Source organism: Semicossyphus pulcher, unplaced genomic scaffold, assembly GCF_022749685.1.
Source record: "Semicossyphus pulcher isolate SPU_LCO1_2020_fin unplaced genomic scaffold, fSemPul1.0.p SCAF_4, whole genome shotgun sequence".
NCBI classification, from domain to species: Eukaryota; Metazoa; Chordata; class Actinopteri; order Labriformes; family Labridae; genus Semicossyphus; species Semicossyphus pulcher.
In genome coordinates, this window is record NW_027211715.1 from 33,064,945 (window position 1) to 33,092,661 (window position 27,717).

Below are 27,717 nucleotides of genomic sequence, written 5' to 3' on the forward strand. Positions count from 1 at the left end.
TGAAGATTTCAGGATATGGACACAAAAAAAACAAGAAGTCTTGAGGAAGCTGAGCAGTCACATAAGGCAGGTTGTTAACAGGTGTTAACAGGTGGACTGATAAAAGTGATTAACAAACATCTGTCTCGTTCACAGCCTGAGTGACTGGTTCACCTTTGAAGCAACGTAAATGCATTCACACCGTTTTTTAGCGCTATCAGGGATTAAAAACAACATCTTACTTTCAGCGTGACTTCTGTTGAAGTGCTTTGGACGGCCTCTGAGTCTCTCCGTCTCTTTTCACCAACTGTCGTCTGACTTCTTTTTAAGACAACAGTGATCTGACAAAGTTGGACACAACCTGAGTCAGTTGGAGATGAAACCAGGGGCCCACTGGGAGAAATACTTAGACAGGTAAGACCACAAACTGCACACCCTTGTGTTTCACAAACAAAACACAACAGACTCAAAGGTTACATTTTTTCATCTCATTTCTGTCGGCGCTCGTTCAGTCACAGCAGTCCACATTGGGCCTGAATGATAGCAGACCAGTAGGTTCTCTGCTGAACAGCCTCTCCACCTGATCCTCTCCTTACGGAGACTCTGCCTGAGCTTTCAAACATGTTTAAAGCTCCTGTGAGGAGTTTTTAGCTGGTTATGAAACGGACTGACTCTAACACTGATGCCTCAACATGAGCTACAAAAGCAAACCAGACCATCAGCGATAAGATTCATTTTATCTTCATCGTCATTTTGAATGCCTGTAACCGCTGCCGGGGGGTCGGTGTCAGATGAGGCGATTAACTTCATGCTGCCAAATCAGCCTTTTGTCTTTATTCTCCACAGCAAAGATTCACAGCTAGTGATACGTGTGAGAGTTAAAAGAAGAGATTTTTAGTTAAACACTTCTTATACATGTCGAGGACAAGATCAGCGAAGAAATAAGAGGAACCACTTTGTCCACAGGGATCGCCAAAATCAAGGCAAGCCCAAAGTCCCTCATAGGAGCTTTATCCCGACAGGAATCAGGACCTTAAAATATGAAACCAAAACTGACCGAAAAGCGACAGGAAAAGTACTCTCTGTTGATTTGTGATAAACTAAAGTTTTAGTTATCATCCTGCTCTCTGCAGTGTCTACATGATTTACACATCTCTCCATCCAAACTGAGTATGTTCCTGTTGACCTCTTGTGTCTCTGCGCTGTCACAGTTTGAGCGGTGTGTTGTCTCTGTATAATAGGTGTGCAGTGTGTTTGTAAAAGTTTGTGTGTGTTTCTGGAAACCGTGAACTTGTCTGGGTTTCAGGTTTCACGTCGTCTTTAGCGATGTCGCCCTCTTCCCAGATCTCAGCAATTACTTAGGAAAGGACCTTGTTCCGAGCAAAAGAAGTAGCAGTGGAAACTTCTGCTTCTCTGAGTAAAAACCTTTCATCACTCTGGTGAACAAACATGATTTCTATACAAGCGAGGCCTCGAACATGTGGTGAAACTCTGCTTTCTAAAGTAAGCCTCCCTGTTAACTTCAGTGTCCGTGCACATGCGTGCGTGTCTCATCCCTTCACAATTAAAGCTGATTCCTCCACAGCAGCATTAGTGGCTTAACGGCAGTGACAAAAACCCTCCCAGGCCTCAGATAACCCTGAGCCACCTCCTGGAGCCGCTCTGTTAGGATCTAGATGCTGGCTACCTCGGCTCAAAGCTTGCCTCGCGGCCGGCTCAAAGCACGCCGTCGATCCTCCACCTTGCTGATGTCCATTTTGCTTAAATCGGTAGAACTGCACTTGCAGCGAAGTCCCAATATGCAAAGGCACAATGAAAACCCTGACTTCAAAAATTTATGTCTCAAGCCCTCGGCCGCAGACACTCCCCTTCCCCTGACAATGAATGGACCACAGCAGATCTTCTTAAATGTGCCATTTCAATGCAGAATGCTTAGCTTGGCGTTTGAGGGCCAGCTCTGCTTATTTGATAAAAAAAACCGTCTCCTAATGACTTAGCGCACCTAAACTTAAAATACCTCGATATGATTTCCGTCCCTTCATCTCTTACTCTTCTTTTCATCCTCGCCAGCAGATTTGAGGGGGGGGGGGGCGCGTATTTCATGGCCATTTCGGACTGGAAGTTAAGCTCAGCAGCTGTGCAAGGTTTTCCGTTCACATCTGACCAAGTTAAACTTACTGCCACCTGTGTTTTCCCGCAGATAGGCACTTTATCCGCAGATATATCACTCACATATATGCTGGTAGATGGGACTCCAGGGGGCAGCCGCTGCTGAAGAGGCTAAACGGGTCAGGTGCAGCGCTGTCCCGGTTTAAGTCCTGCTCCCATGATACCATCGACATCCTGCTCAACCCACCCACCCCCTAAATCCTCTCCCACTCCAAGAAAAAAAAAGACATATGTGTCCAGAATGGAGACGCACGCGGCAGGGCTTAATTATCCGTCGATCCGCGGAGATGAGACGGGATGCAATTTGTGGTTAATTGCGGATGAAAACCCCGCAGACCAGCGCCAGGACTATCCAATCATACTTAACCCGCGCGCAGCCACAGCGCGGCCTCCTCACATCCTCGCGGAAATGCGCATTGATTTCTGGGTAGAGGATCGCGCGGCCTTCAATCGATCAGTATTGATAGATCTGGTAGTTTGAGGTGTCAGAATCATCCTCAGGCTTCCCTTTGAGAGACTTGAATGAGTTAAGTAGATACAGTAAGCTGTTTTTAATAAAGTTTAACGTTTCTGACGTATTTGGTCAAATCAAGAGTTTAAGTATCGCTTCCTGTTGAACACTACAGGAACCAGCTTAACACCATATACAGGATACAGAACCATTCTAACCTGTTTCATACGTTTTTAAGTATTGTTCATTTTTAACCAGTTTAAAAAACTTGTGTTTATTCCTTTGTATTCCCTTTCCTTCATCTTTGTTATCTGTGGCCAGCTTCTGTTTCCATAGTGTGACTCTGACAGTCAGCATTATACTGCTCACACTGATGAAAAGCCTCTTAGCAGATGTTTAATATCATGAACTCATAATTTGACCCCAGCAGAAACACTGAAGTTCTCCACATAGCCATATATGAATATTGTGGTATTCAAAGAGTTTGAACATTAATTAAAACATTATTAAAACAGTTTCGTACTGCATGAGATCATATATACATATATATATATGCATGAGAAGTATATATCAAATACTTCCACTTTTAAGTCCCAAGAAATGTATAAAACACATTAATTTAACAACCCGGAAGTCCTTTTCTCTCCTCGTGAAATCCAAACCCACGCTGACAGCCTCATTACATAACCGACACGCGCGTTTGAAACGGGGAAAACAGTCCCTCTGTTCCGAGTAAACATTTTTCTCTGAGAAACTACCGGAGCTCGTCTTACTCCGCGCCGCGCCGTGCAGTAGCATCTGCTCGGTCACTAGAGGGGGGGATCTGCTGCACCTGTTCTCCCCTGCGCGCTCCACTCACTTCGGCTCCGCTCGGCTCTGCTCGGCTTTGCTATAGGAGAATGCAAATGCACTTGCTGTGATGTCCTCCCATTGGCCCGTCACACCTCTGTGTGGGAGGGTCGGGGGGCCACGCTGTCTTTATAAGAGCTGAGTGCCTTCCAGCGTCTCAGTGACACTGCGAGGTTGCACTGTGAAGCTCCAAGAGATAGTTTGAGGGTTAGAGAGAAAACCAAGTGGAATTTATCACCTCTTGCATAATAATACACACTGAGTCAACACACGTAAGGTCAGCAACAGCGCGCCCCGGTGAGGGGGGACAGGACCGTGGGGACCGAAGCTGTCACTAATCCGCTGCTTGAGCCAAATATCTGGACTGACCACCACACCAGGGGACCAGACTCTCCTGTCCCTCCAAGCAGGAGCTCTGCCTGCAACTTCAGATTCATCTCACATGCATGAGAACTTTGAAAACTTCTGCACGTGCCATTCCATTTTGGATATCCGGGACTTTTTTGGAACACTTTTACGCACGTTTTACGCTGCGTCCTGTGACTGTCACACACTGTCTGCTCTGATAGTGAGAGAAACTTTCTCACCGGGCCATGCTGCAGTGACTCCAGCCCCGCTGCCTGGGACTCCATGATCAAGTTGTAAACAGCAGGAGGCGAAGAAGGATGCTTGGACAATATTTATAACACACCGAGCGCAGGAGACGAAACCTTTTCGTGCCATTGATTCGAGCAGAACCGAGGACAGTAAATCACCGGGAGGCAAGTGGGCTGCTGAGGTGAAGCGAGGACAAGACAGGTTGGTGTCTCCAAATTCACCGGGCTCGAGTTTCAGCCGCCCCGGGGGCTCCTGGTATTAGAGCGTGCATTTGACCTGGGATAAGTTGTCAACAAGAGCAGCGAGCGGAGGCAAACTGGCAGGTGTACAAGTTCATTTACATGCATACGTATATTCACGCCACTATATATAGAAGTTGTCTTAGAGGCTAGCAGCCTTAATAAGTTTGTGCACCCACCCACCGGCCTGCAGCAGCCCCACGCACCCCGCGCGTGTGTGAGTCTATATATACACCACACAAGCTTTTATTCATCCTCGCAGTCTGTACTCGAGAGGGCTGCCCGCCGTCGGTTTGGCTGTGAGGGCAGGAGTCGTCGCATGGACTGACATGGCTACCGACCTCGCCATGAGCGCAGAGCTGCCAAACAGCCCTCTGGCCATCGAGTACGTCAACGACTTTGACCTGATGAAGTTTGAGGTGAAGAAGGAGCCGCCGGAGGCGGACCGCTACTGCCACCGCCTCCCGTCCGGCTCCCTGTCCTCCACCCCGATCAGCACACCCTGCTCCTCCGTGCCTTCCTCGCCGAGCTTCTGCGCCCCAAGCCCGGGCGCGCAGCCCAACCAGAGCCTCACGAGCGGGGTCAACAGCAGCGGCAGCAGCAACAACAGCAGCGGCAACAACAATCACAGCAACGCGGGCAAGCCTCAGCTGGAGGACCTGTACTGGATCCCGAGCTACCAGCACCACATCAACCCGGAGGCGCTCAACCTGACCCCGGAGGACGCGGTGGAGGCCCTCATAGGGAACGCGCACCACCATCACCACCACCACCAGGCCTACGAGGGCTTCCGCGGGCAGCAGTACGTCGGAGAGGACCTGTCCGCGGCCTCTGCGGCCCACCACCACCAAGCCCATCACCACCACCATCATCACCACCACGGCCACCACGCCCGCCTGGAGGACCGCTTCTCGGACGAGCAGCTGGTCAGCATGACGGTGCGGGAGCTGAACCGGCAGCTGCGGGGCTTCAGCAAGGAGGAGGTGATCCGTCTGAAGCAGAAGAGACGCACCCTGAAGAACCGGGGCTACGCGCAGTCATGCCGCTTCAAACGCGTCCAGCAGAGGCACATGCTGGAGACAGAGAAGTGCACCCTGCAGAGCCAGGTGGAGCAGCTGAAGCAGGACGTGGCGCGCCTCGCCAAGGAGAGGGATCTTTACAAGGAGAAGTACGAGAAGCTGGCCAGCCGGACCTACAATGCCGGTGGACCCGCGAACACGAGAGATCCCAAACAGGCCAACACCGACTTCTTCATGTGAGAGACTGAGAGACGATTTGTAGCATAGACTCTGAATAAACCCCAACATCAACATCCTCGTGACATTAATTTATACCTTTTGTATTTTGTTTACAGTTATTCCCTCGACAGAAAGACTTCCAACACAACAACTCAACAATTACGCGTTTTAGATGCGCACAAAAATAATCCTTGTGCGCATTTTGAGTCTTAAAGATGTTTTGGCTAAACTTCTGTTAGCTGTCAGGTTGGCACGTGGGATCATTAGCCTGTAGACTTCTCTCTGGTGCAACAACACCGGGTCTTATTGAACCACTCTGACACTGAACATGACTGTCTTAATTCAGAGATGATTTTGTCTTAAAACTTTGGGGAACGAGAGATTTTTAAAAACTCACATCGGACTGAAACAGAAGCAGAACAAGCAATACACCGCCTCTCAACAGACTGTTAGTGTGAAAGTGAGGCGGTCTGAGATGCAGAGAAGAGACCTTTTCAATATTGCAAGTCTATAGTTTCCCATCCCCATTTGCAACCCTGCATGCAGGACATGTATGGTAACCTCCAGTCATCTCCCACGATCCTTCCACGTGTATGGAAAGCATGGCCCATGGTTCTCTCCTCCTCTAAGGCTTCTCCTCCTCCTCCTCCTCTGCCATCAGTAAGGCCTGGGTATGCAAAAAGCCACAATAATGTTTCCCCCCCCCTGAGAGGTGCAAAGACTGCGGACAAACCTGCAAAACAATCTGCTACTGCGAAAACATGGATGCGTCTTTAACTGCTATTTTCAATCAATTTTTCTATTGTTTTAAAAAAGAAAAGAAAACCGAACAAAAAGAGATTAACTGAGCCAGATTTTAGACCGTATTTATTTCCACCTGTACATAATGTGTAGAGAAAACAGTTACCTGTGTTATTTTACCCTTTTCTCTCTTTTTAAAGAAAACTGCTTTTGTTGCTTGGATTATTCGAAATGTCTTAATACAAATGTTTGTATGTTACAGCATGCAAATCGTCTATGGTATCCTCCTACTGAACATGTGTAATGTCAAAGGCAAGCCTATACTGCACTAAGAAGAGATCAAACTGGATAAAGCGTTTTGTTTTCTACTGATAGGACCTTTGATCTGTTACTCTCTACAACCTGGATGTAAATTTGATGAGGTGAAAAGCCTCGTTTATTAGATGGACATGGACTGCATTCGCTGCTAAAACTCTATGCACCAACCTGATGATTAAAAAAGACTCAGTTCAATGGTTCTTTTTTTTGTTTTTTACTTTGAAACATTTGTAGACGGTAATTGTCTGCGGGCCTGCGGGGTTCTCCTGCAGCCCGGTGTCTTAAAAAGATCTTGTGTCTGATGGGAGGATGCTTGATTGTTAGAAAGCAGGTGGTAGAGCTCACTGTTTGTCGGAGTAACTCGATGCATTATTGTGTCAACAAGAAATCCCTGGTCCGTGTGTTTTCTGCTGCCTAGATATATGTGCAATATTGTGCAGAAGTGTCCGATGCTCAGCCTACCTGTTGGAGGGCGCGAACTTGCAGGAAGAGACACTTGAGATCGAAACGCCAACGAAAAACAAGCAGAAAATGCGAAATAAATGTGAGAGGAATTTTGTAACGCTCCTCAAAATGTCCCAGCCAAAAGAACAAAAACAAAATGATTAAAAAGTCAGCCTGCAAATTAGTCTGTTAAATATAAAACTCATGTCTTTGTACAAATGTAAATTTTTCGGTTATTAAAATCCAGATTTGACTAATTTTCCTGAAACACCGAGAGAATAAAACCCTTCAATCTGATGAGAAATAATCCTGCGCTGAATTAAAAGGAGACAAACAGAGGAAAGCAAACTTCTGCACAGTGCTGTTGATGTATATCTGTACATATGATTTCTATATTTATTCAATGAACGTGTCCTAACGTGTCAACAAGTGAAAAACCTACAAAGTGGAACGTTGTTGAGATTCTTGTTTTCATAATGTTTAATAAAAAGTTCTGTCCCAAATCTGTCACAGTGCTGCCGCCGTCATTTTCACATGCAGTGAAAAGGTTTTATTTTGAAAAAAACACATCAACAAAAAGGCTTCCTGCCTGTAAATAATTAAAGGTTCACTTTATATAAGAACGTCATAAATTTAAGAGAGATTTTATTTTATTCTAGGCCACCGGAGTTTCACCGCTTCACAGTGATGGTGTAGTTTAAAAAAGCCCGTTAAATGACCTGTTTTTAATCAGATAAATGATTCTAAAAAACAAAATGATTTTGTTCTTATTTATGAAGAAAAATCCAAAAGAATATCGAAACAGCTGCGAGTAAAACCTGCTTTCAACAAACATGTTTTTATGGTTTATATTTAAAAATGTAAGTTTAAAATATTTACGAATCTATTAAAATAAAACATGTTATTTTAAGATGATAATAAATATGCCAAATTAATTTGATTGAATGACGATCAATTCTGAGAATGCTGACGAGTGTCAAGAAAACTGAATGCACAGAACATGTTGATTTTAAATTAAAAATAAAAATGAATTATTAGACTGAATCTTATTTTTATTAGCTAACATTATTATTATTATTTATGGTGGTGCAAAAATAAATCTACATTTCCAGCCTAATTCTATTTTTAATGAGGTTTTTCCCTCCTTTATTTCCGGTTTCAATATTTCCCAGAGCAGCGCGCGCGGCTCTGATGTTTCCCCTGCTGTCACACGTGATGACAGAAGTTAAACTGCGGATTGTTTGCGGTTTTTGTTCTGGACTGAGCAGGTTTGGAGTGCAGGATGTCGGACAAGAGGCTGCTGTAAACATCACATCGCAGATTTCCACATTTCCACACACAGCAGGCCTCCTCCGCAGCTCCGCTGCCCCGGTTTTGGCCGCCTGTCAGCCGGCCTCTGTGCGCTTCAGCAGCCGGTGATGGATGGATGAAGCCGGCCTGCCCCCTCAGAATTGCGAGGTAGAGGAGGTTAAGTCTCTGTCTTACTCACTGTATGTTTAGAGTGTGTCCATAGGGCAGCTTTGCATGATACCCTCCATGTCCACTGTGTGTGCGCGCGCTCGTGCACGCGCCCAAAGCTGCATTAAGTGTTCTCTCTCTCTGTCTCTCTCTCTCTCTCTCTTTCTCTCTCTGGAAGCATCGCGGGCTGAGACAGATGCCACCCCGCGTTGGTGTTGATGTGACACCGCCGTCAGGCCGGGTGGGTGGCGGCTCACTTCGAGCACATATCATAACTCTCCGTGAATGAGTGTGTGTGTCTGAGAGAGTGAGTGTGTGTCTGACTGTGTGTGTTTGTGTTGAGGGCGAGTGGATGGTAACAGGTCAATAAAAGAAAGTCAGTGGTCTGCACAACTCTGCAGCTTCTGCACGTGCATGTTTATGTGTTTTCACCTGATTGTAATCTTTTCATTTAGCTGCTTAATAAGTTTTCATTAGAGTAGTGAGAGTGCAGCAAACTGTTTATAGATTAGATGAACAATAAGTATATTTTTTTATCGCAGAACGTCAGACACAGAGCTCCATAAATGTGCATATTTTTATTGCTGTATTTCAGTCTTGTGATTTCCCTGTTTGAATAACAGTCATGATGTGTGAGTGAGTCAAACCCAGCCACACAGACACATTATGCATTTAAGGAACCTTTTCCTGTTCCCCAAATTGTTTAAATTTAATATAAATTGTTTCCTTGCAAAACGTCATTTCCTTTCAAAATAAATGCTGATACAGATATTAAACATTTGTCACAAACACTCGGCTCTTCTTTTCCGTCTGTTACAGTCCTGTAAATGCAGACAGATGTAGAGTCATTGTGCATTTATTCACTACACTCATCTATGCACAAGACATCAATACGTACACTCAGTTTATGCTACACTTGCACTGCCCTCGTATCATTAAAGAACATCTATCTGTCTGCATCTTTCGGGTGTCCAACTTTAAAACAGATGAAACTGCTGAGTGATGAAATCTTTCTTTGGGAGGAGAAACTTGCCGTTCAAATTTTAATTTTCCCCTAATATTTCTCTCCTTTTTCCCTCTCTCTCTCTCTCTCTCTCTCTCTCTCCTCGTCTCTCTCTCCCTCCTTTCAGCCTCTCCATCACTCTCTTCCTCCTCTTCCTGTTTTTGCTGACTCAGAGGAAACGTTGAGCAGTGTGACAGCCATCACCTCACACACAGTCAGAGAGTGTGTGTGTGCTTACCACACACGCAGATTGAGGTTGGATGCAGAGGAATGAAGGAAAATGTTCCGTGTGTTTGTCTGTGTGTGAGGCAGAGAGAGACACTGAGGGCTTTTCTCTCTGTAAGCTAGAGTCGGTCCAGAGCTGCATCATGTGAGAGACAAAACAAGAGAAGCAACGAGAGGGATGGAGAGAGAGAGAGAGAGAGAGGTGCAGTGTGTCTCTGGCGTCTGGAGCTGCTGCTGCTGAGATTCAACAGAGTCAGCGTCTCTTCGGCTCAGCTTACCTACAGTATACCCACCTACACACACACACTCACACACACACACACACACACACACACACACACACACACACACACACACACACACACACATCATAAACACAGAGTCCAGACAAACAGTGGAGGCAGCCTGCAGCTGATAGTTTCACATGCTTTTAATAAGACTGATAACAACCTCGGCCTCCACCGTCTTCACCTGTTGTTGTCCTGAACTTCAGAAACCATAACAACCTCCAGTCCAGGGTCTGACACTGTGAATGTTCTCACCACTCGGTGCGAGGCTGTAACATGGACCAACAAACAAACAAGCATGTTTTATTAACACCTGCTCTTCTTACCAATAAGCCCAAACAGTTGCTAGGTAAACTTCCAGCGCATGCGACCCACTGAATATCCACAGGGATGTTTCTGCTCAGCCTGTAAACTTGAGTGTGATGCAGTAAACTTTAATCAGCTTGAGAAAAGTTACACACACGTTAAACCTCCACAGATCACAACTTCACAGCAAAAAGAGTCAAAATTAATCGTGTTCACAGTTTGAAGTGTCCTGAAGTGTTGTTTATGTGTGTGGCCACCAGGGAAAATGCTGTGTGGCTGCAATACGGCGAGCGACCACTGGGCAAAATGATAAGAAGAGTGAGATGTGGCGCTCTTGATGTCACAATCATGGGAAAAACAAATTACATTTTCAGCGACTCTGGATACAACTCACAAGCAAGGCCTGGTCTGAGCTCTCTGTGGCCTTTTGTTACCTTTGTTGTGGTCCTGTCTTATAGAAGGGCCCCTGCTAGCTTTAAAGGAGACATAAGTTATTATTCTATTCTATTTTTTCCCAATTATTCTAATGTTTGAATCACGTTGGTGAAGTTTGTTTCGTTTTAGAAATTGTATACATATTTTAATTTAATTATTTTCGGAGCCTCTCCTTCCTCCTGAAACGAACAAGCTGTTTTGCCATTCAAAGGTCAGACCTTAGCCACGATTGGCTGACAGTGTTTAGAGTGACCGAGCATCCGCACTGCACTGTCACTCCAAAGTTGTAGAAAACATGGCTGCTCTAGGATCGGCTATTCGGCCTTATATGTACGAGCCAGAATCTCCAGCAGGTGCAAGAATGGTAAATTTAAATCTTGACAACAACTTGACTACAAGCTCGTGCAAGAAGGCAGCCTGAGGCGAACGATGATGAGTCGATTGCAGCGAAGGCAAGGTTCTACGTAGAAACCTGCAGCTGTTCTGAACGGCCCGTTTCAGAGGCGACCTTTTTAAAAAGGTCATTCTGGAAAAACACGGAATTATGCAGTTTTCACTTTTTCACTGGGAACAATAAAGACACAAACATGTGAAACCAATGAAAAATGAGAATATCCATTCAGAAGACATGGCCCCTTTAAGACATAGTCTATCCTTAGTAAATCATCTGTGGTCTGACAACTAGGCTCTGGGATCAATGGCCAGTTTTTCAGGTATCGGCCAAGACCTCCTTGCGCATGTTGAGAGACGACATCTTGGACTCTCTGCTGCTCTCCACGCGGAGACCAACCAACCAAAGCCTGCAGGTCGACTGAGACGATAAGACTCTGACTATAAATGCAAAGCAGAATGCTTCTTCTTGTCCCTCGCCCACAGTTTCTGTGTTCATGTGGATGTATTTCTGTAGATTAGCTAAAGTTATGTTTAGTCAAACCACTACAATCTTGCTGACACACAAAACTTAGCATCGAACAGCGTAGACATGTTGGTTAGTTTCTGGGGAGATAATGATGCTTGTGTCCTGAGCAACGTAACTCTGAGTGCACTTGTTTGGGGATCAGTAGACGATAAGTAAAAGTGCATATATTAACACTCACAGCTAATTCTGGTTCCAGTCTGCAGCATGTCAGGTCGTGTTGCCCTGCAGACCAAAGCCAGGTAACCTGAGACTCAGAAACCGGACGATAAAAACAGCAAATTCTCATTAAGGTGAAAGTTTGAGATGCTTTAATTTTGAAAAATAAATAATATCCTTCCTTCCTGGTCACTCAGGCCTTTTCATTTAGCAGAAACCCGCTCGGCTCCGTGCAGACGGAACGTTCTCGGGCTCCAGTTAGGCTCCGCTCCCGCGGGAGGTGTTCAGCTTCAAAAAGTTGTCACCCTGCGCAAAATGTAATCGACATTTTTGATAAATCACCTGCGTGCTGTTAACGCTCACGGGGTATTAATAATTATTACTCCTGATCTGGTGATTGAGTTAGTGACCCCGGGGCGCGGAGCCCTCACAGAGCAGAGAGGAGGGGGGTGAACCGGGGGGGGAGGGGGGCACCACACCGTCCTGAGCCGGTCCCTCCTGCCTGACGCGACCAGGAAAGCAATTTGGCACCGATGGCGCCGTACTGCTGCTGCGACCCCTGAACGTGCAGGCACACACACACACACACACACACACACACACAGAGTCTGACACGCCGCATGCTGAGTAGACAAATTCAAACATGCTATCACAGGAGAAAATATGCCCAAACAGCAAATCTAACTGTGTCCCGTGCTGTGGAAATACAGTAATAAACAAACCTAACCGGCAAACAAACAAACAAATGAGAGCGGAGGGATGATGTGCTGATCTCCAAACAAGCAGCAGCAGCAGGAGGAGGGGTGTGTGTGTGTGTGTGTGTGTGTGTGTGTGTGTGTGTGTGAGAATCACACGCCACATTCACCTGAAACGAGCCATAAAGGTGAAATCAGCTCTTTGAAGCATTTAGGCAGAATAAGTGTTATCAAAGTAATTTTCCATATCACACTAATAACTACACGGTGGTGTTAGAACCGTGTATTTATTGTGTATCGAAGGTTTCAGCTCATTATTGTTCCCGTTGCCAAGAAGTCACTTAAAGAGAATTTCCCTCACGTTATTTTATTTCCTGTTGACGGCAGTCACGAGGCGATTTACTGAGTCAAGCTTTTAACGAGGGCTCGAGTTCCTGCTGAATCCCTCAAACCACCACTATCACTTCCATTCATGTTTCACTTCCCCTTCTCTCTGCGTGTGTGTGTGTGTGTGTGTGTGTGTGTGTGTGTGTGTGTGTGTGTGTGATTCAGCATTTTGTCTGAATCAACCAGTCATGGTTTCTTTATTCACTGTTATTGTGTCACAGGTCACTCAGGCCGTCATGTTTCGAAGATAGCAGGTGGTTTGTGGCTGCGGTTTGTGGGCAGAGGGTACACACACACACACACACACACGCTCACACACTCACATGCAGGTGCACACATGCTGTTGACCAGATGGGTCTGTGCAGTAATGCAGTGGAGAGGACTGTCCTCAGTGGCAGTGGAGGGTCAATCGACAATCAATTATTCCACTCAGCCTGGCCTGCAGCCATACCACAGACTCGCTTCCTGCAGCAAACACACACACACACACTCTCTCACACACATTCTTTCAGTCCCCAGTTCACCCTTATCACTAAAACCCCACACTTACTGTTCAGTGTTTCCTCATGCAGGGTTATTTAACGCAACTAAAACTTGTGTTTCCATCTAGTTGCTCTTTTTCTACGTTAGGCCCAGCTTCTTGTTCAGGTGAATTAACTTGGTTGCGGTTGGAAGTGCACACAGTTTAGTCTCAGACAGAGAAACATTACAAACATTTATTTCAGTCAGACAGCTCATGTTTGAAATGTTTATTGCAGCAGCAGAACATCAGATTTTAACCCCTGCTAGCCGGAGCCCACAGGTGCGTGCTGGGGTGGTGGTGGTGGTGGGGTTGAAAGGACTGAGCAGCTGCTGGTGCAGATCAGCAGTGGCATTCACAGAGCAGAGGGAGAGATGGGAAATTTGCAGCTTAAATACACTGTCCAATTGGGAGGGTATGTTTGGCATGTGAAAATGAGACATGTCGAGTGTGTAAAAGGCCGGAGATATACTCGCTTTTAACTACCTCTGCGTCTGTTCGGAGCGTCGGCTGTGCACGTCCTCAACGCTACATGAACGCAAGCTGCAGTCTGCACATGACCAGTAGGGGCAGTGTAGAGGCAGAGGGCAGAGGGGTGTGACAGGGTCAACACAGCAGCAGGGACAACAATGGCAGAAAGTTCTGAAGACAAGCTGATAGACCAAGTCCACAATGATCCACATCTGTACGATGTGTCGTTGCCGCTGCACAGAGACAAACATGCCTGTCAAACAGCTGCAGACAGATAAGTTCTGTTTTAGACGTCGACGTAGAAACCTGCAAAACTAAATGGAAACAAGTCCGGGACCGTTACGTCCGTGCACGGAGGAACATGTTGGAGAGACAGAGCGGGGACGGTGCAGACGGTGTGTTCTGTACACCGGTCATCAGTCGCCTGAGCTGGCTGCAGAATTCTGTCAGCCACCGAGTATTCAGAATTAATAATATCAACCTCCTCGAGTGTTGCCATGTCTGTTGTTTACATCCCGCACATACGGTAGTTTCATACGGCCTGAGCTCTCTGGTGTGCCCTCATCCTGTTTGCCTCAAAGGGCTTTACACTCTGTGCGGTATGCAAACCTTCTTTCTGTTCTTAAAAAGAGAAACATATCCCCCCAAGAGGAGCAAGAGCCACTGAAGGTCTCGTGCCTCTCCTAGCCTGCAGCGGTAATGCTGATATTTTATGATGCACGTAACTGCGAGACGCTCTCTGGCCTCTAAGATCATCAACCTTTCAGGCCAGGGTTTCTGAGTTGGTCTGAGCTGGTTCTTTAATGTTGAAATGTCCGTCTACATGAATAGTGAACGCAGTCTCGTGTGACTCTGACTGAGTCCTCTTCAGTCTTGAGGGTGGGTCTGTGTTTGCACAGATGACAGGGGAGTGCCAGTACCACGCCGCCCGCTGTCGCACATCCTGTCACCCTCTGCACCCGCAAAACGCCGCGCAGGCACTCGCGGTGGTAACGACGGTGCAGCTGCAGAGTCGAAGTGACGGAGGTGTCACTGAGCCTGACACACACACTCGGGACCTGGACCCGCAGGCACACACACTGTCCAGACTGATGCACATCTAAAAGGTAGTCCTCCATCCCCTCCAGACCGAGTGTTTGTGTCTGTGTAATGTCTGTTAACTGGGTTTTGTCACACAGGAGGATGTTCAGGCAAGATCACGGACAGACAGTCAACAGGACAACAGACGAAACATGAAAAAGGAAACGCCTCCTCGGCAAGATACAAATAGAGCAAGGTCAGATGTTCCGTCCACACCTCATGTGACCTCTGGAGCAGGAGATCAAAGAATATGACCTTTGCAGGTAGCACTCAGCACTTCACAACATACGAGGCCCAGTTAGCCTGCATGTTGATTTGTAAACTTTAACATGTGGAACAAATCTGGCCTGAATTAGGGTTGAATATGCGAAAAAAAAATTCAAACCGAAACCAGGACACATCCGACATCTTGTCCTTCGCCTGCAGATTCTGCATTTATGTGCAAATATATGTTTGTCGATATTACACAGATTGGAAGCTCTGCACATTTCTGTGAGTTCAGATCTTTTTATCATTTAGTCTTATTTTGTGTTCCTTCCTTGAGTTTTCTTGTCCAGTACAAGAAGTAATTCACATTTGCTTCCTGTAAACTCAACTTCCAGAGGTTATAGGAAGTTATATTACAACTTTAAATGACAATCACAGGCATATATGTTGAATTACGTCATTACTGTAAGCTGATTTACAACATCTGCATTGAGACTGATGATCTGATGAGCATGTGGTTGGTCAGGGAAACACAGATCATGCCTTGTTTCCAATGGTTTCCTAGTGATGCTCAGGAGAGTTCTGCCTGTGCTGGTAGAAGTTTGGTGTCTGTAACTCCAAAAAGTTTTCCTCAATTAAATGTAGAATAAGAATCACAGAGTGATTCAGTCCCTGTGAGTATCTGACAGACTGTCGGAGTAACAGAAAGCAGAAAGCGACGGTACAATGTCCTCTTTCTTCTGCGATGTAACTTAAACTGGGGTACACTCAAAGCCGCTGCCTTATAAAAGCATGTCCTCATTTAGCCTGTTTAATACCGAGCAGAGGAATCGCTCTGCGGGAAGAGAAAGACGAGCAGAAATAAACAGAATGAAGAAGTGTTTGTGGCGACGGAGTGCAGACTCAGCGCTGCCGCCGGCGTGCGGAGGAGACGGAGACAGAGTGCTGAAACTGTCATGGCAGCCCGCGCTCGGTGACAGAGAGGTGTGGGCCGTCACAGAGAAGACGAGAAGAAGCAGAGGAGGTAGAAAGAGAGAGAAACTAAAGGGAGTTAGTGGAAGAGAGGAGCTACTTGTCTGACATGTTGCCTTTTCATTTAGAGGTATTTTTTGTGGTGAGACGTGTTGGCAGTTTGGGGCCAGCCGTTCTTTTCCCTCCGTCTCGCGGTCGTCTCTCTAACTGATGATGTTCTCCGCCTCGTGCTGTTGTTGTGGTAGTTGTTGCTGCTGTTACGGCTCCTTAGTGTTCTGTTTTGGTTCACCGTTTCATGGCTGAATGCATTCACAGTCTAGTTTAGAAGTTGATTCAAGTTCTTGAATCCATCCGTCAAATGAAAAGTAATAAATGCTCGGCGATCTTTCTTTTCCTATTCCAGCCAAACACTTCTGTTCACTCCATGTTTCCCCTCCATCAACTTCACACTCTTTCCTAAATATCACACACATGCACACACAAGGGCAGGCATGTTTGTATCCTCTCGACCAAGTTTGCTGATATTCTCTGCAAAGTTTAAATACAAAGTCAGCTACAAACATGGAAAGAGTAGGTGCAAGTAAAGGAGCTGTGGCACAAACATGCTGCAGGCTGTTCTCTCTGGTCCAGATGCCAACGAGCAGTCATGCGCTAACTTCGTATATAAGCCATGTGACTCTGAGCCAATTTGGACGTCTAACCTGAGGAGAGAGAGTTTGAGACACACCCGGCCTTAAACTTACGGTAACAAGAATCATTAGCATCATTAGACGCTCATGAGCTAAAGCTTTGATTCACTGCTTATAAAGACGTAGAAAGTCCGCTTAGGGTGGATGTTGGGGGCGATGGATGGGCCACAAAGACGCAACCTTTCCCCAAGAGACTGGGGATCACACCTACCTGATGATGCTTTTACTATTATCCACCATGTTGTTGTTTTGTTGCCTTAACCTAACCCAAGAGTTCGTCTGATTTGAACGTGCTGGAGAGGAAGAAAACAGATGTTGCCATGTTCTTCTGTACGACACCCAACAGACCCTGGACTTCCATGAGATGCAGAATGAGACCTGATTAGATGCCGTGACAAAGCGCTGGTACTTCAGAAAGTCTTAGGAAAACACACTGAATGACCTGGGGACAGGAACATGTAGGACGTTTGTAGGATAACGCCCAAAAATTGTGCAAAACTTTCCAAATGTTTCTAAGAATGAAAACAATAAATGAACGGGACAAATGTAGAGCAGGGAGGATCAGAGGAAGCTGCACACGTGGAGCTTGGCTGCAGTGAGAACCTGCCCTCTCTCGGTGCATCGTGTCTTGTTGTGGTAGACTTACTGTACATCAGGACCTCCTGCAGCATGTCTTTATGTTCACTCCGCCGCCTGTGATTCTCTGTGGTGTAGATCAGCAATCGAGCATGGTGACATTCACACGCAATCAGCCTGATGAGCTGTCGGACGCACATTAACACACACACACACACACACACACACACACACACACACACACACACACACACGCAGCCTCTGTCAGCCTGAAGGTCTCGGTCAGATAGGCCTCCATGAATAAGTCATCCTCCTCCGTCCACTCACCTGCTCCTGTTTACATGGATTAAATTTGCATGGCCTTTATTAAGATTTCAGGACGGACGCAGAGTTATCGTCAAAAACAGAAACGTACCACGTGGGAGTTTTATGTTGACTGAAATCACAGCTCGTGTTTGTGCGTCTGGATGTTCACAGGTTTTTGTAAAGTCACGTTTATCTGATGGGAAACTGAAAAGCTCTGACGAGGCAGAACTGCAGCGCAGGGTGGAGTTCGACGCTTCAAAGAAAAGTCACACTGCACAAGAGTTTGTGTTTCGGTTCATTGTCCACTTTCACTTCTTGGTTTCTGCTGAAAGGGGAAGAAAGTGAGCAAATGTACTCAAACAGAAATAATAGTTCCCTTAATATAGCGACATGTGAACTCCTCAGTTTATAATTACACTCAAAAGATGCAGCAAACATACGAATCTACAAAGTTTCGCTACTTCTCTTTACTTCTCTTTATAGCCAGAAAAGACTTGAATGACTCAGAGAAAAACCAAAGGCAGAGATTAAAACATGACGCGGGGTCGAATCACTGACTTTAACCCCGCAGCCCTCCGAAAGTTTGGAAGCTGTACGTTTACTTTGACCTTAACGGAGTAAGTGTGTGGTTACATGTTTCCTCACTGTGTTAGAAGTGGGAGATCTGAACGCTCCCTCCACCTCTGGATTCTGTTGACTTTGTCCTCGCAGCAGAAGGACGACTCACATCTGCAGCCTGTCAGGTTGAGCTGGGCTGAAGCTGAGGTTGAAATGTCACGTCTCTCTCATTAGTGAAATGTCCCACAGTGCGTCTCCCGCTCCTCCGAACGACGGAGCAGTGGTGCGTTTGGTTAAAACCTCAAGATTTGCGTCCAGAGTCGAGGGGAAGGGGAGATTCATCAAACCTGTCAGGAGGGGAGCGGGCGGGAATCCCCCCCGGAGAGGGAGCTCACCCTGCGCCTGATGAGACAGATTCATCTTCCACATCCTGCCAGACCACCGGACCTCCACGCTTCTGTGAGGAGTGAGTGACAGCTGTGGGGAGCCAGAGTGGAAATGTGGGGAAGGACAGGAGGGGCGGAGCAGGCAGGCCTGTGGTCAGGATGGAGAGGGAGGGAAGGACGAACACGAGTGGTTAAAGAGTCGCTGATTGGAAGGAGTCTGCACATCAGGTGACTAACAGGTGGAGAACTGTTAGGCTTAGATGGTAATGCATGTCTAAGAAGAACAAAAGGAAGAATAAGTGTTCTGCTTCTTTGGAAAGAAGAAAACAGAAGGATTGTGGAGCCTTCTCAAACTCACCCTCGGTGCTGTAAATAACAAATCCAAATGTTACAAATCAAAGCTGAAACGGTCATGAAAAAGGAAGTTATTTAACCAAACTCAGAGAGATGGAGATAAGCTGGAAGTGGGGACAATATGCTCTGAGAATAGATTCTTAAACCTCTGTCTATTCATGACTCAAACAGCGTGATGATGCACATTTGCTTTGCGAGATTTATAATGTCACATGCATGTCTGGCATGTTTTTATGGTGGATCTAGGCGCTCCGGTGCACAGCCCTTATTTCATCTCCCACAGTTAGCAATCATTTAATCAGAAACACCCTTAAAACTGAGTTTTGGTCTCTTTGGCGGCACCTATGGCGATAAACGGTAACTGCGGGAGCACACTTCCCAGATATCCAGACAGCGCTGCATGTGTGACGTCCACGGTCGGCTCCGGTTGTAACTCTTGATTTTCCTGGCTGACGGTCGCTTTCCTTTTTAGACTGTTTGCTTCATCTGAGCGTCGAGTTTGTTTCTTCTTCTTTGGATTTTCACTTTATGTTTCATCTTCACACAGGGTGATCTGTTTACAGAGGTGGAGTGGGATCATCCATAAAGATGCTATTTGTTTGTAGTCAAAGAAAACACACTGTACATAGTTAATTGTGTGTGAGGGCGTGTCCTTAATAATCAGACTCAGAGGGGCTCAGATGGGACGTTCCTGCACCCGTCTGATACTGCATGTCATAGGACCAGTTCTGCTTAAATATTCATGAGGCATGCAGCGGCTATGTGTGTGTGTCAGGATGGGGTGGTTGGGTGGGATGTGACGGGGGTGTCGGTGCACTCAGTGGGAGGTCAGCATCAGGAGAGGGGGGGGTGCTGAGTTACCAAGGAGATGGTTCTCACTCCAGCCGGGCAGAGCGACACAAACACGCTGCGTTCATGTTAATATACCAGCTTGTATCCACAGTGTTTTTAATTAATATTCTGTTTCAGGGGGTCTCATAACACACACACACACACACACACACACACACACACGCACATACACACACACACACACACACATGCACATACACACACACACACACACACACACACACACACACACACACACACACACACACACAAACCTCCACAGTTATGTTTAGAGACACATTTCACATCGGGCTCTGTCTCACTGGAAGGATTCAGTCCATGGAGGCGTGGCCTTTGGACACCTTAAGGCATCTCACCGTGTCTGTGGATTATCTGTACATAATTAGCTGAACTATCATCCTGATCGTCTCGAGCATCAGTCAAACCATCTGAGGTAAACTGCTGTCTGGGTTTGTCCTCTTCAACTTTTTTAAAAGTGTGTGAAATAATGACGAGGTGTAATGGAGCTGTTTGTGTTAGAGGTCTGGTTTCAGGATTCACAGAAAGTTAAACACTTTACAAATTAACTCATTTCTGTTGCAAGAAGGCGAGCTAGATAGCTGTCATGTCCGTGCATTAAAAACTGAGGAAGAAGTTTGGTTAGCTTAGCATGAAGGCTGCGAGCATGAGAAAAACAAAGACCGGCTCTGTCCCAATTTCAACAAGACTTACAGCAAGCGAGCATCCGACACCGCTGAACATCAGGCGACCTGTGTGTGACCTTCTGCTGCATCGTGGAAACAAACTATCAGCTCAACATCAGACTGGAGATGAAACCACTCCAGCTTGTGACGTCCTCTCTGCCTGCTTTTGCAAATCCCGGACCGGCCCCCAACTTGTCACGAACTGGCTCAAAGTCAGAGACAAAGAAGGAAATCACACATGAAATACGGCTTAAACAATATTGATTTATTGTAAAACTGAATGTCAGTTAGCTGCGTCAGTCATGAATGCAGTTTAGTGTTGAAGTCAAACAAAACACAGAAACAACCTAAGCAGCTGGTGGAGGCTCAGGAGGAAGAGAGGAGAGGCCGAGGTCAGAGCGGAGGCCCCTTCAATAAGCTCAGGAGCGGGCAGTTTCCTGATGTCCTTTCCGAGTCTGCCCATTGGCTCCTGAACCAGGAAGTCAACCAATCCCATAGCAGGCAGAGAGGGCAGGACGTCGCAAGTTAAATATGGATTTGTATGTGTGTTTGTTTCTACTTTTTAACTTTTTAAACCAACAGCTAGTTGGTTTGTATCCTCATCCTGACATCCAGCTTCCTGCTGTTCTCCTCCCATCCAGCCTCCCTCCTTATATCTGGGTTTTAAACGTACAGGAGGAGGCATCCTGTTTGTTACTTAGTGCCTCATGTATCTCAGCCACACTTAGATTTTCTTGTACGTTTGACTACAAACAACAAAGATCTAAACTTACAGGTATGTCATCAACACGTCACCATGGCTTCTCGCTCCCTTCCTCCAATTAGGAGTTTATTTCCCATGATGCTTATTGTGCCGTGACTCAGAGTCCACAGAGACGAAACACCTATGACTTACGTGTGTGTGTGTGTGTATTAACCCTGAAGAGGAGATGCACATTCAGCAGGCATTAAACACACAGGAGAAAGACGTGATGAGACGAGTTAGAGGGAACAAAAAGAATGAAGATGAGACAAACTTCAATCAAAATGAGGAAATGGATGAAAATCTGGAAAAGACTACACTTTACACAGACTACTACTTTACATTTTCACATGCTCAGAGTGTTGATACGTTTATAGTCTCTTTATCTTTAAAATAGCCCACTACTATACACCTTATAAATCATAGTGAACATGACTTATACCTGTCAAATTATCTGAGTGACTTTGTTTTGTCGCGTAACTTTCCTGCTTCCAGCTGATTCAGCTGTCGGACTCAAACGGCCTGTGTTGTATTTTTAGCTGTTTAGTTTGACTCCTTACGCCTGGATCCCACAGGATCCGTGTGCGGCGCGTTCCGTCTGCGCCGTGGTTCCGGTCCGTCAGACGGCGCGAGCCCTAACGGGAAGCGTGTCTGATCCGCAGCGCAGCAGAACGCTGGCCCAAACAGCTGGATTCACAAGATCACAAGATCGCGGGAGTTTTGAGCTGAAGCTGGGACACCGTCTTCGTTTAACATAATTGAGGTGATTTCCAAAGGTGAAGGGTACACAAGATTGATGTTCGATAATGTTCACTGATGTCTCAGGGCTTCCAGATGTTTCAAAGTTCTTTATTTGCTTTAATTGTCAAGTTTCTGCTGTAAGAATGACCTAAAAACAAAAACTATAAAGCATAGCAGCAGACTACAAAGTGTCCCTTATGATAATAATAACATGTTGCTAAAATCAGTGCATTAAAGGAAAAGATGCCAGATTTACCGTTAGACGATGAGGATGGAAGGTAGGAGCAGCACAAGCAGGAAACATGTAGCTCGTGATCAACAGAGAGATGAAATCTTGCCAGACCAGTCACTGAATTATTCAAGCCTCCCTTTTCCGCACCTGTCATTTCACCTTTACTCTCGCCTCGCTCTTAATCTGCACCTTTTCCTTTGCTCTGGTCTCCCTGCGATACAAACAGAGTCACAAACAGCTGATCGACACCGACGCACCTGCTGTATAAAACCTGGAACACAGCGAGTGTTTGTCTGCACAGGTAGAACACTCTGATGCTGCTGCCGTCACGAACACAAGCTTGTGATTAATAGATTCAGTCTGTGGATTTAAATGTGAGTGAACCCTCGTCCTGCCGTGTGACAGCTCTGTGATGGACAGCTGGCTCTAATGGGCACAGTCCATTTCTGCCCTCCATTTTCTTTAATTATTGAAGGCGGGGCTAAATCCAGGTGCTGTGAAGGAGCTAAACACTCACCTGGAGGAGATGTGTCCACTCTGAGATCAGTCATACCTCTTACCTCAGCACATCTCACAAAGAACATATTACGGTTTAATATAAAGTTTCTTTAAGCTTAAACTTAGAGCTCATCAGTTTAAGTTTCACTTTAAGGTGAGTTCAGGTGTTTCCTGACCTGCGCCCTCTTTCTGACATCCTGTGAGAGTCATGAGTCAATCCACTGAAACGAGCGAGTGAGTCCACGAGTCCTCATCTCCACTAACTCGTCCACAATTGTGTACAACAGTTATTTTTTTAACCTCAGAGTTAGTTTAAATTGTTTAATGCTTCAAATCAAATCTCCATTAATGTTAGCGCAATGCTAAACCGGAAGTTAGCCCGATCGGGTGATGGAGGTCTCTAATGCGCATGCTCTGTGGGCGCCTGGGCCAGAGGGGATTCAAACTCTGACTGACTGAAGTGACTCAAAAACCCGACTCGCTTTAGTGAGTCACTCATACAAACCCCAGTTAGTAAAAAGAGTCGAGATGGTTACTGCATCCTGCCTTTGCTTTGTGTTAAATTGTTCCAACAGCAATGCAAACACAAGGTGCAGCTTGTTAGGGTCAAAGGTTAACTTCGCCCCCTGTGGTTTTGGGATGTAAAAATTACCTCTTAAATAGAGACAAAGAATCAGAAGCGATCGATCACTCTCATGGCTGCATGATTGCTGTAGGATAACGTTATACCTGACGCCTCTACAATTTGCAGTGTGCCTTTGTTTAAACACTGGCTGGATCAAGATTATGATGTGAACAACAAAGCAATGTTGGCTCTCAAAGTGAAACAAGTAACAGAAAGTGGAGGAAAAAATGGAGGGAAGGCACAAATAAGCTGCCAAAGGAGTTCCTGTGTGTGAAAAAGAAGATGAAGAAGAAGAAGAAGACGAGGAATAAGAAGACAAAGACCAAGAAGATGATGAAGAAGAAGACATACTTCATCAATCCCAGAGGGGAAATTGAATTTTTTATTACAAACATGTTCCACACGATGGGGGCAGCAGGTATGGGGTAAGTATGGCAGAAGATCTGGTTCTTGTTGCTCTTTACGCTTCTACTCCTGCTGCAGCTGAACCTTTGCTCTCCTCCGCTCTGATGTCTCCAGGACTTAACACAGTGTTGTGATGTCCAGGCTGAAAGCCCCACGTGACCGTCCCTCTCGTCCCTCTTCAACCTGACTCCCGTGTTAACATGCGCGGGTCATAATCAAGCCTTTCTGGAAAAGGTGCGTGTCAGCAAAGCCAGGATCTCATCAATATTAATCAGAGGTGGCCGGAGAATGCATAAGCATTCATTAGGGCTCATAAAAACTAATCATGGGCAGCATCTAAGGTCACAGGACGCACACGCCTGCATGACAACATGCTGGACGGGACTCACTGCAGGGGACGCTCACAGGAGGCTGTGTCAAGACTTTAGGCTGCAAGCGCCTTCTCAGGCAAGTGAAGGAGTTTGCATGCGAGCTTTGATTGACACTTTGATTCAACGCTCTGTTTTGGAGAGCCACTTCAGTTTCAGTCACCTGGAGCCCATTCTGCATGTATCAGGCAGTAAGTCTCTCCTAACTGGCCCAAAATCCTCAGAGTTAACTGAGACATGAACAAGTTTGACCCATCGACTTGTCTCTTGTGCATGTTTGCAAAAATCCAGTTTCTGCCCGCGTGCGTAGCGTCAGTGCGGCCCGCAGCTAAAACACACACCGAGGCGATGAAGCGAGAGTGTAAATGTGAGCACTTATGTCAGAGTAAACTTTGAAGATACGGAGGAGAGTTTCAAGTTCAGCAATGCCCTCAGAGCTCGCTATCTAAACTGGACAGACCTTGTGTCAGCAGGTTGGTTTAAGAGAACACGCACCCATACACACCAGCGTCATGAACACACACACACACACACACACACAGGGAGAGGCTGAGCAAACAACATCAGCAGCACATAAACAGGTGTAATCAAACGCACAAAGTGCTGAAGAGGGTGGAATCTGTGACGTGCATGATAAAAGGAGCCTTTGAGCAGACGCTGACGACCAGAGAAGAAGAACAGAAGAAGAAGAAGAGGAGGCCTTGGCCTGAGGCTTGTTAGTTTGTGTCTCTAACAGCAGTTTGTTTGAACCTCTGCGTGGCTTGTTTTCTTATTGACAGCTTCCTCTTCATCACTCTACCAGGCTGGGGGCCACAGAGGGGGTGAGGGGGGGCAATGGGAGCTCCCGGGCAGGGAGGCGGCCCAACGCACTCCGCCCCTCCCGTCAGAGGTGGACGCTGCAGCTAAAGCGCTGATGGTTAGCTAGCACAGCTCCCTTTGTGCTGAAGCTCGAGGTTTAAAATGCTGCGTCTGCCTCCAACACACACGTACATCCACACACACACCTCAGCAAAAACACACACTCGGCCCGTCGATACACACCCGTCACCTGGTGCGAGGAAACCAGTGTGCACGACACACACACAAGCCTGGGCTTACACACGTGCAGCCAGCGCTGTGTGACATCACCTGGGCCCTGAGGTGCCTCCCTCAGCTCTTCTGTATGCACTGGCCTGATCACACACACTCATACACACACATACACACAGCTCACCTCTGGTCATGATGTACACTCTCAGAGGACGCCGCCTCCCCCACCAGCACTGATGCGGTCATCAGTAGGGTCATTAATTGTGGTGTCCCTCAGGGGGCAGCACACCGAGGCAGGACGGGGAAGGTGTGTAAGTGTGTGTGTGTGTGTTATTGTGCTTCTGTCTTTGTGAGGACCAACCTGAGTTTTGCACCTTGAGGGTGAGGACATTTGGGAGACTGGAGACATTTTTGGGAGTTGAGAGACTTTTTAGGAAGTCAGGACAAGTTTGCAAAAAAAGACATTTTTGGAAATTAAGCAAAATGTTGGAACGAGGACGTTTTAGAAAAGTAGAACTTCATCAAGAAGTGAGGACGTTTATGCGGAGTGTGTACATTTTAGATACGGAGGAAAACTGTTGGATACAAGAACATTTTTGTAAAGTGTCAGCAGCTTTTAAAAACACTATTTTCTGTTGTACAGATCTTTTGAGGAACGTGTTTGGCAGAAGATGAGATTATTTTTCAGTTTGACCTTGAGAGTGAGGACAAGTGACTGTAGGCATCTTTGGCAGTAAAAGAAATCAGAAGTCAGAAATTTTGCATATTTTTAGAAAGTACAAGTTTTATTTAAAAATTTAGATTTCTGTAAAGTGAGTACATTTACAAAACAGAATATTTGAAGGACGTGAGGAGAGTGGGGGAGTGCACTGCCGTAACCTGGCTCCAAGGCCATGACAAGCACGGGATGGACTCAACAGATGACTGTACATTATGTATTTATTGTGATAAAGTTAACAGCTGAACTGCAAATATAGAGTGTGTGAATCCGTAAAGTCAGTGATGTAAATGTGGCTGTGTGACATAATGAAGTGTGAGGTGCAAAATGTGCAGCTGGTGGCTGCGATGAAAAACACTGGGGCTGGCCTTTTATTCTCTCGGAGCGGCAGGCCCAGGCGCTCTGAATCCGGCCCGCCTCGGTGATCACTCCTCAAATACCTTCATACGCACTGAGAGACAGTTAGAGACACATCCAAGCCTGCATAGAGACGGTTAGTCAGCGATCGTCACATGAAAAATTTCAGTTTAGCATCTTTTTTGGGAAGCGAGGACCCTTTCAGGAATTGTGTTTTTAAAATAAAACATTGTTTTGATACCGATGACATTTTAGGAAGTGAAGAGTAAATGTTTGGAAGAATTAAGACTTAGCCAAGCGAGGACATTTTTAAACATTATTATTGGAAAGTGGGAAAATGCTCCGGATCATGGGGAGCCATGGGAAAGTGTAGAAAGAAGAAGAAGATGTGAACACCTTTCTGAGTGAGTCAGGACATTTTAATGTGAGGACTCTTTGATGACTTGTTTTTAAGTTAGACTGAGTCTAACGTTAAGCGCTGTATGAACATCAGTGAGAGTCCTCTGAAGTATAGACACACAAATATTTGTGTGTGCACATATGCGTTTGAGAGGGTGGTGTGGATGCCTGCCCCTCGCCGATGCTGCATCTGGTGTGGGGCAGATATTTGCTGGTTTAGCATTTTAGCATGCTGCTGCTTGCATTGTGTGCGCATGCATGGAGTGTTTCTGTGATTGTGTGAGTGTGTGTTGAGCTTCTCACTCTTTTAATAAAAGGCAGAGCACTTTTTAAAACAGTTACAGAGAAACAGTCAGGACAGAGTCACTGAAGGTGTACACTTGTGTGTGTTGTTGTGTGTAGTTATATCACAATAAGTGAGTCTCATCTTTGCTGGTCTGTCTCTAGAAGCTCCTGTCTGCTGTTTTCTGAAGTGTTTGTGTGTCTGTGTCGGTGTGTGTGACGGTGAAATAGTGCTCATGTGTTGTGCTGTAAATCCGCTCTGTTTGTCTGGTTTCCCCCTCATTAGTGAGAGAGAGTTAACGTTAGCACAAGTGTCCTGCGCTGGACCGTGAGATTAGTAATTAACGCCGAGTCTAACGAAGGGAGAAAAAACAACACCTCGACAAAGTCCGACCATCAAGCAGCCAGACCTGCTGACAGAGACAAACTTACCCACTGATACTTCCAAACTCAGCCCGGGCTGCACGCACATGGGCGAGCGTGTGTGAGTGTGTGTGTGTGTTTGTGTGTTTATCATATTTTACTCATTCTTGATGTGGAGCAAAAAAGAAAAGCACAAAGAAGACATCCTGGACTCTCTCTCAGCGTCTCTATGTCTCGCCAAGTTTCATGTTTTAATTTCAAATTCAATCACGATACCAGCTTTTCTGAGCCAATCACACGCCCAGGTCCCTAAATCGGGAGACGTTTCTCCCTGATTGGTCCTCCCGCCCCCCGACCGGCCGGCCTCTTCCAACCCTTCACCGCATGGCTTACAGAAATCCCAGAAAT

General features: G+C 46.2%; 1 protein-coding gene across 1 annotated transcript; it reads left to right on the forward strand.

Moving 5' to 3' along the window:
* The first annotated feature begins 4,585 nt into the window (after positions 1-4,585).
* mafaa (MAF bZIP transcription factor Aa) lies at positions 4,586-6,421 on the forward strand. The gene has a single exon (XM_069679919.1). It carries the CDS (start codon positions 4,614-4,616, stop codon positions 5,541-5,543), a length of 930 nt encoding a protein of 309 aa, XP_069536020.1. The 5' UTR covers positions 4,586-4,613; the 3' UTR covers positions 5,544-6,421.
* The last annotated feature ends 21,296 nt before the right edge of the window (positions 6,422-27,717 follow it).

Excerpts from the sequence above, each read along its gene's own strand:
- mafaa (XM_069679919.1), top strand. The coding sequence starts at position 4,614 with ATGGCTACCGACCTCGCCATGAGCGCAGAGCTGCCAAACAGCCCTCTG.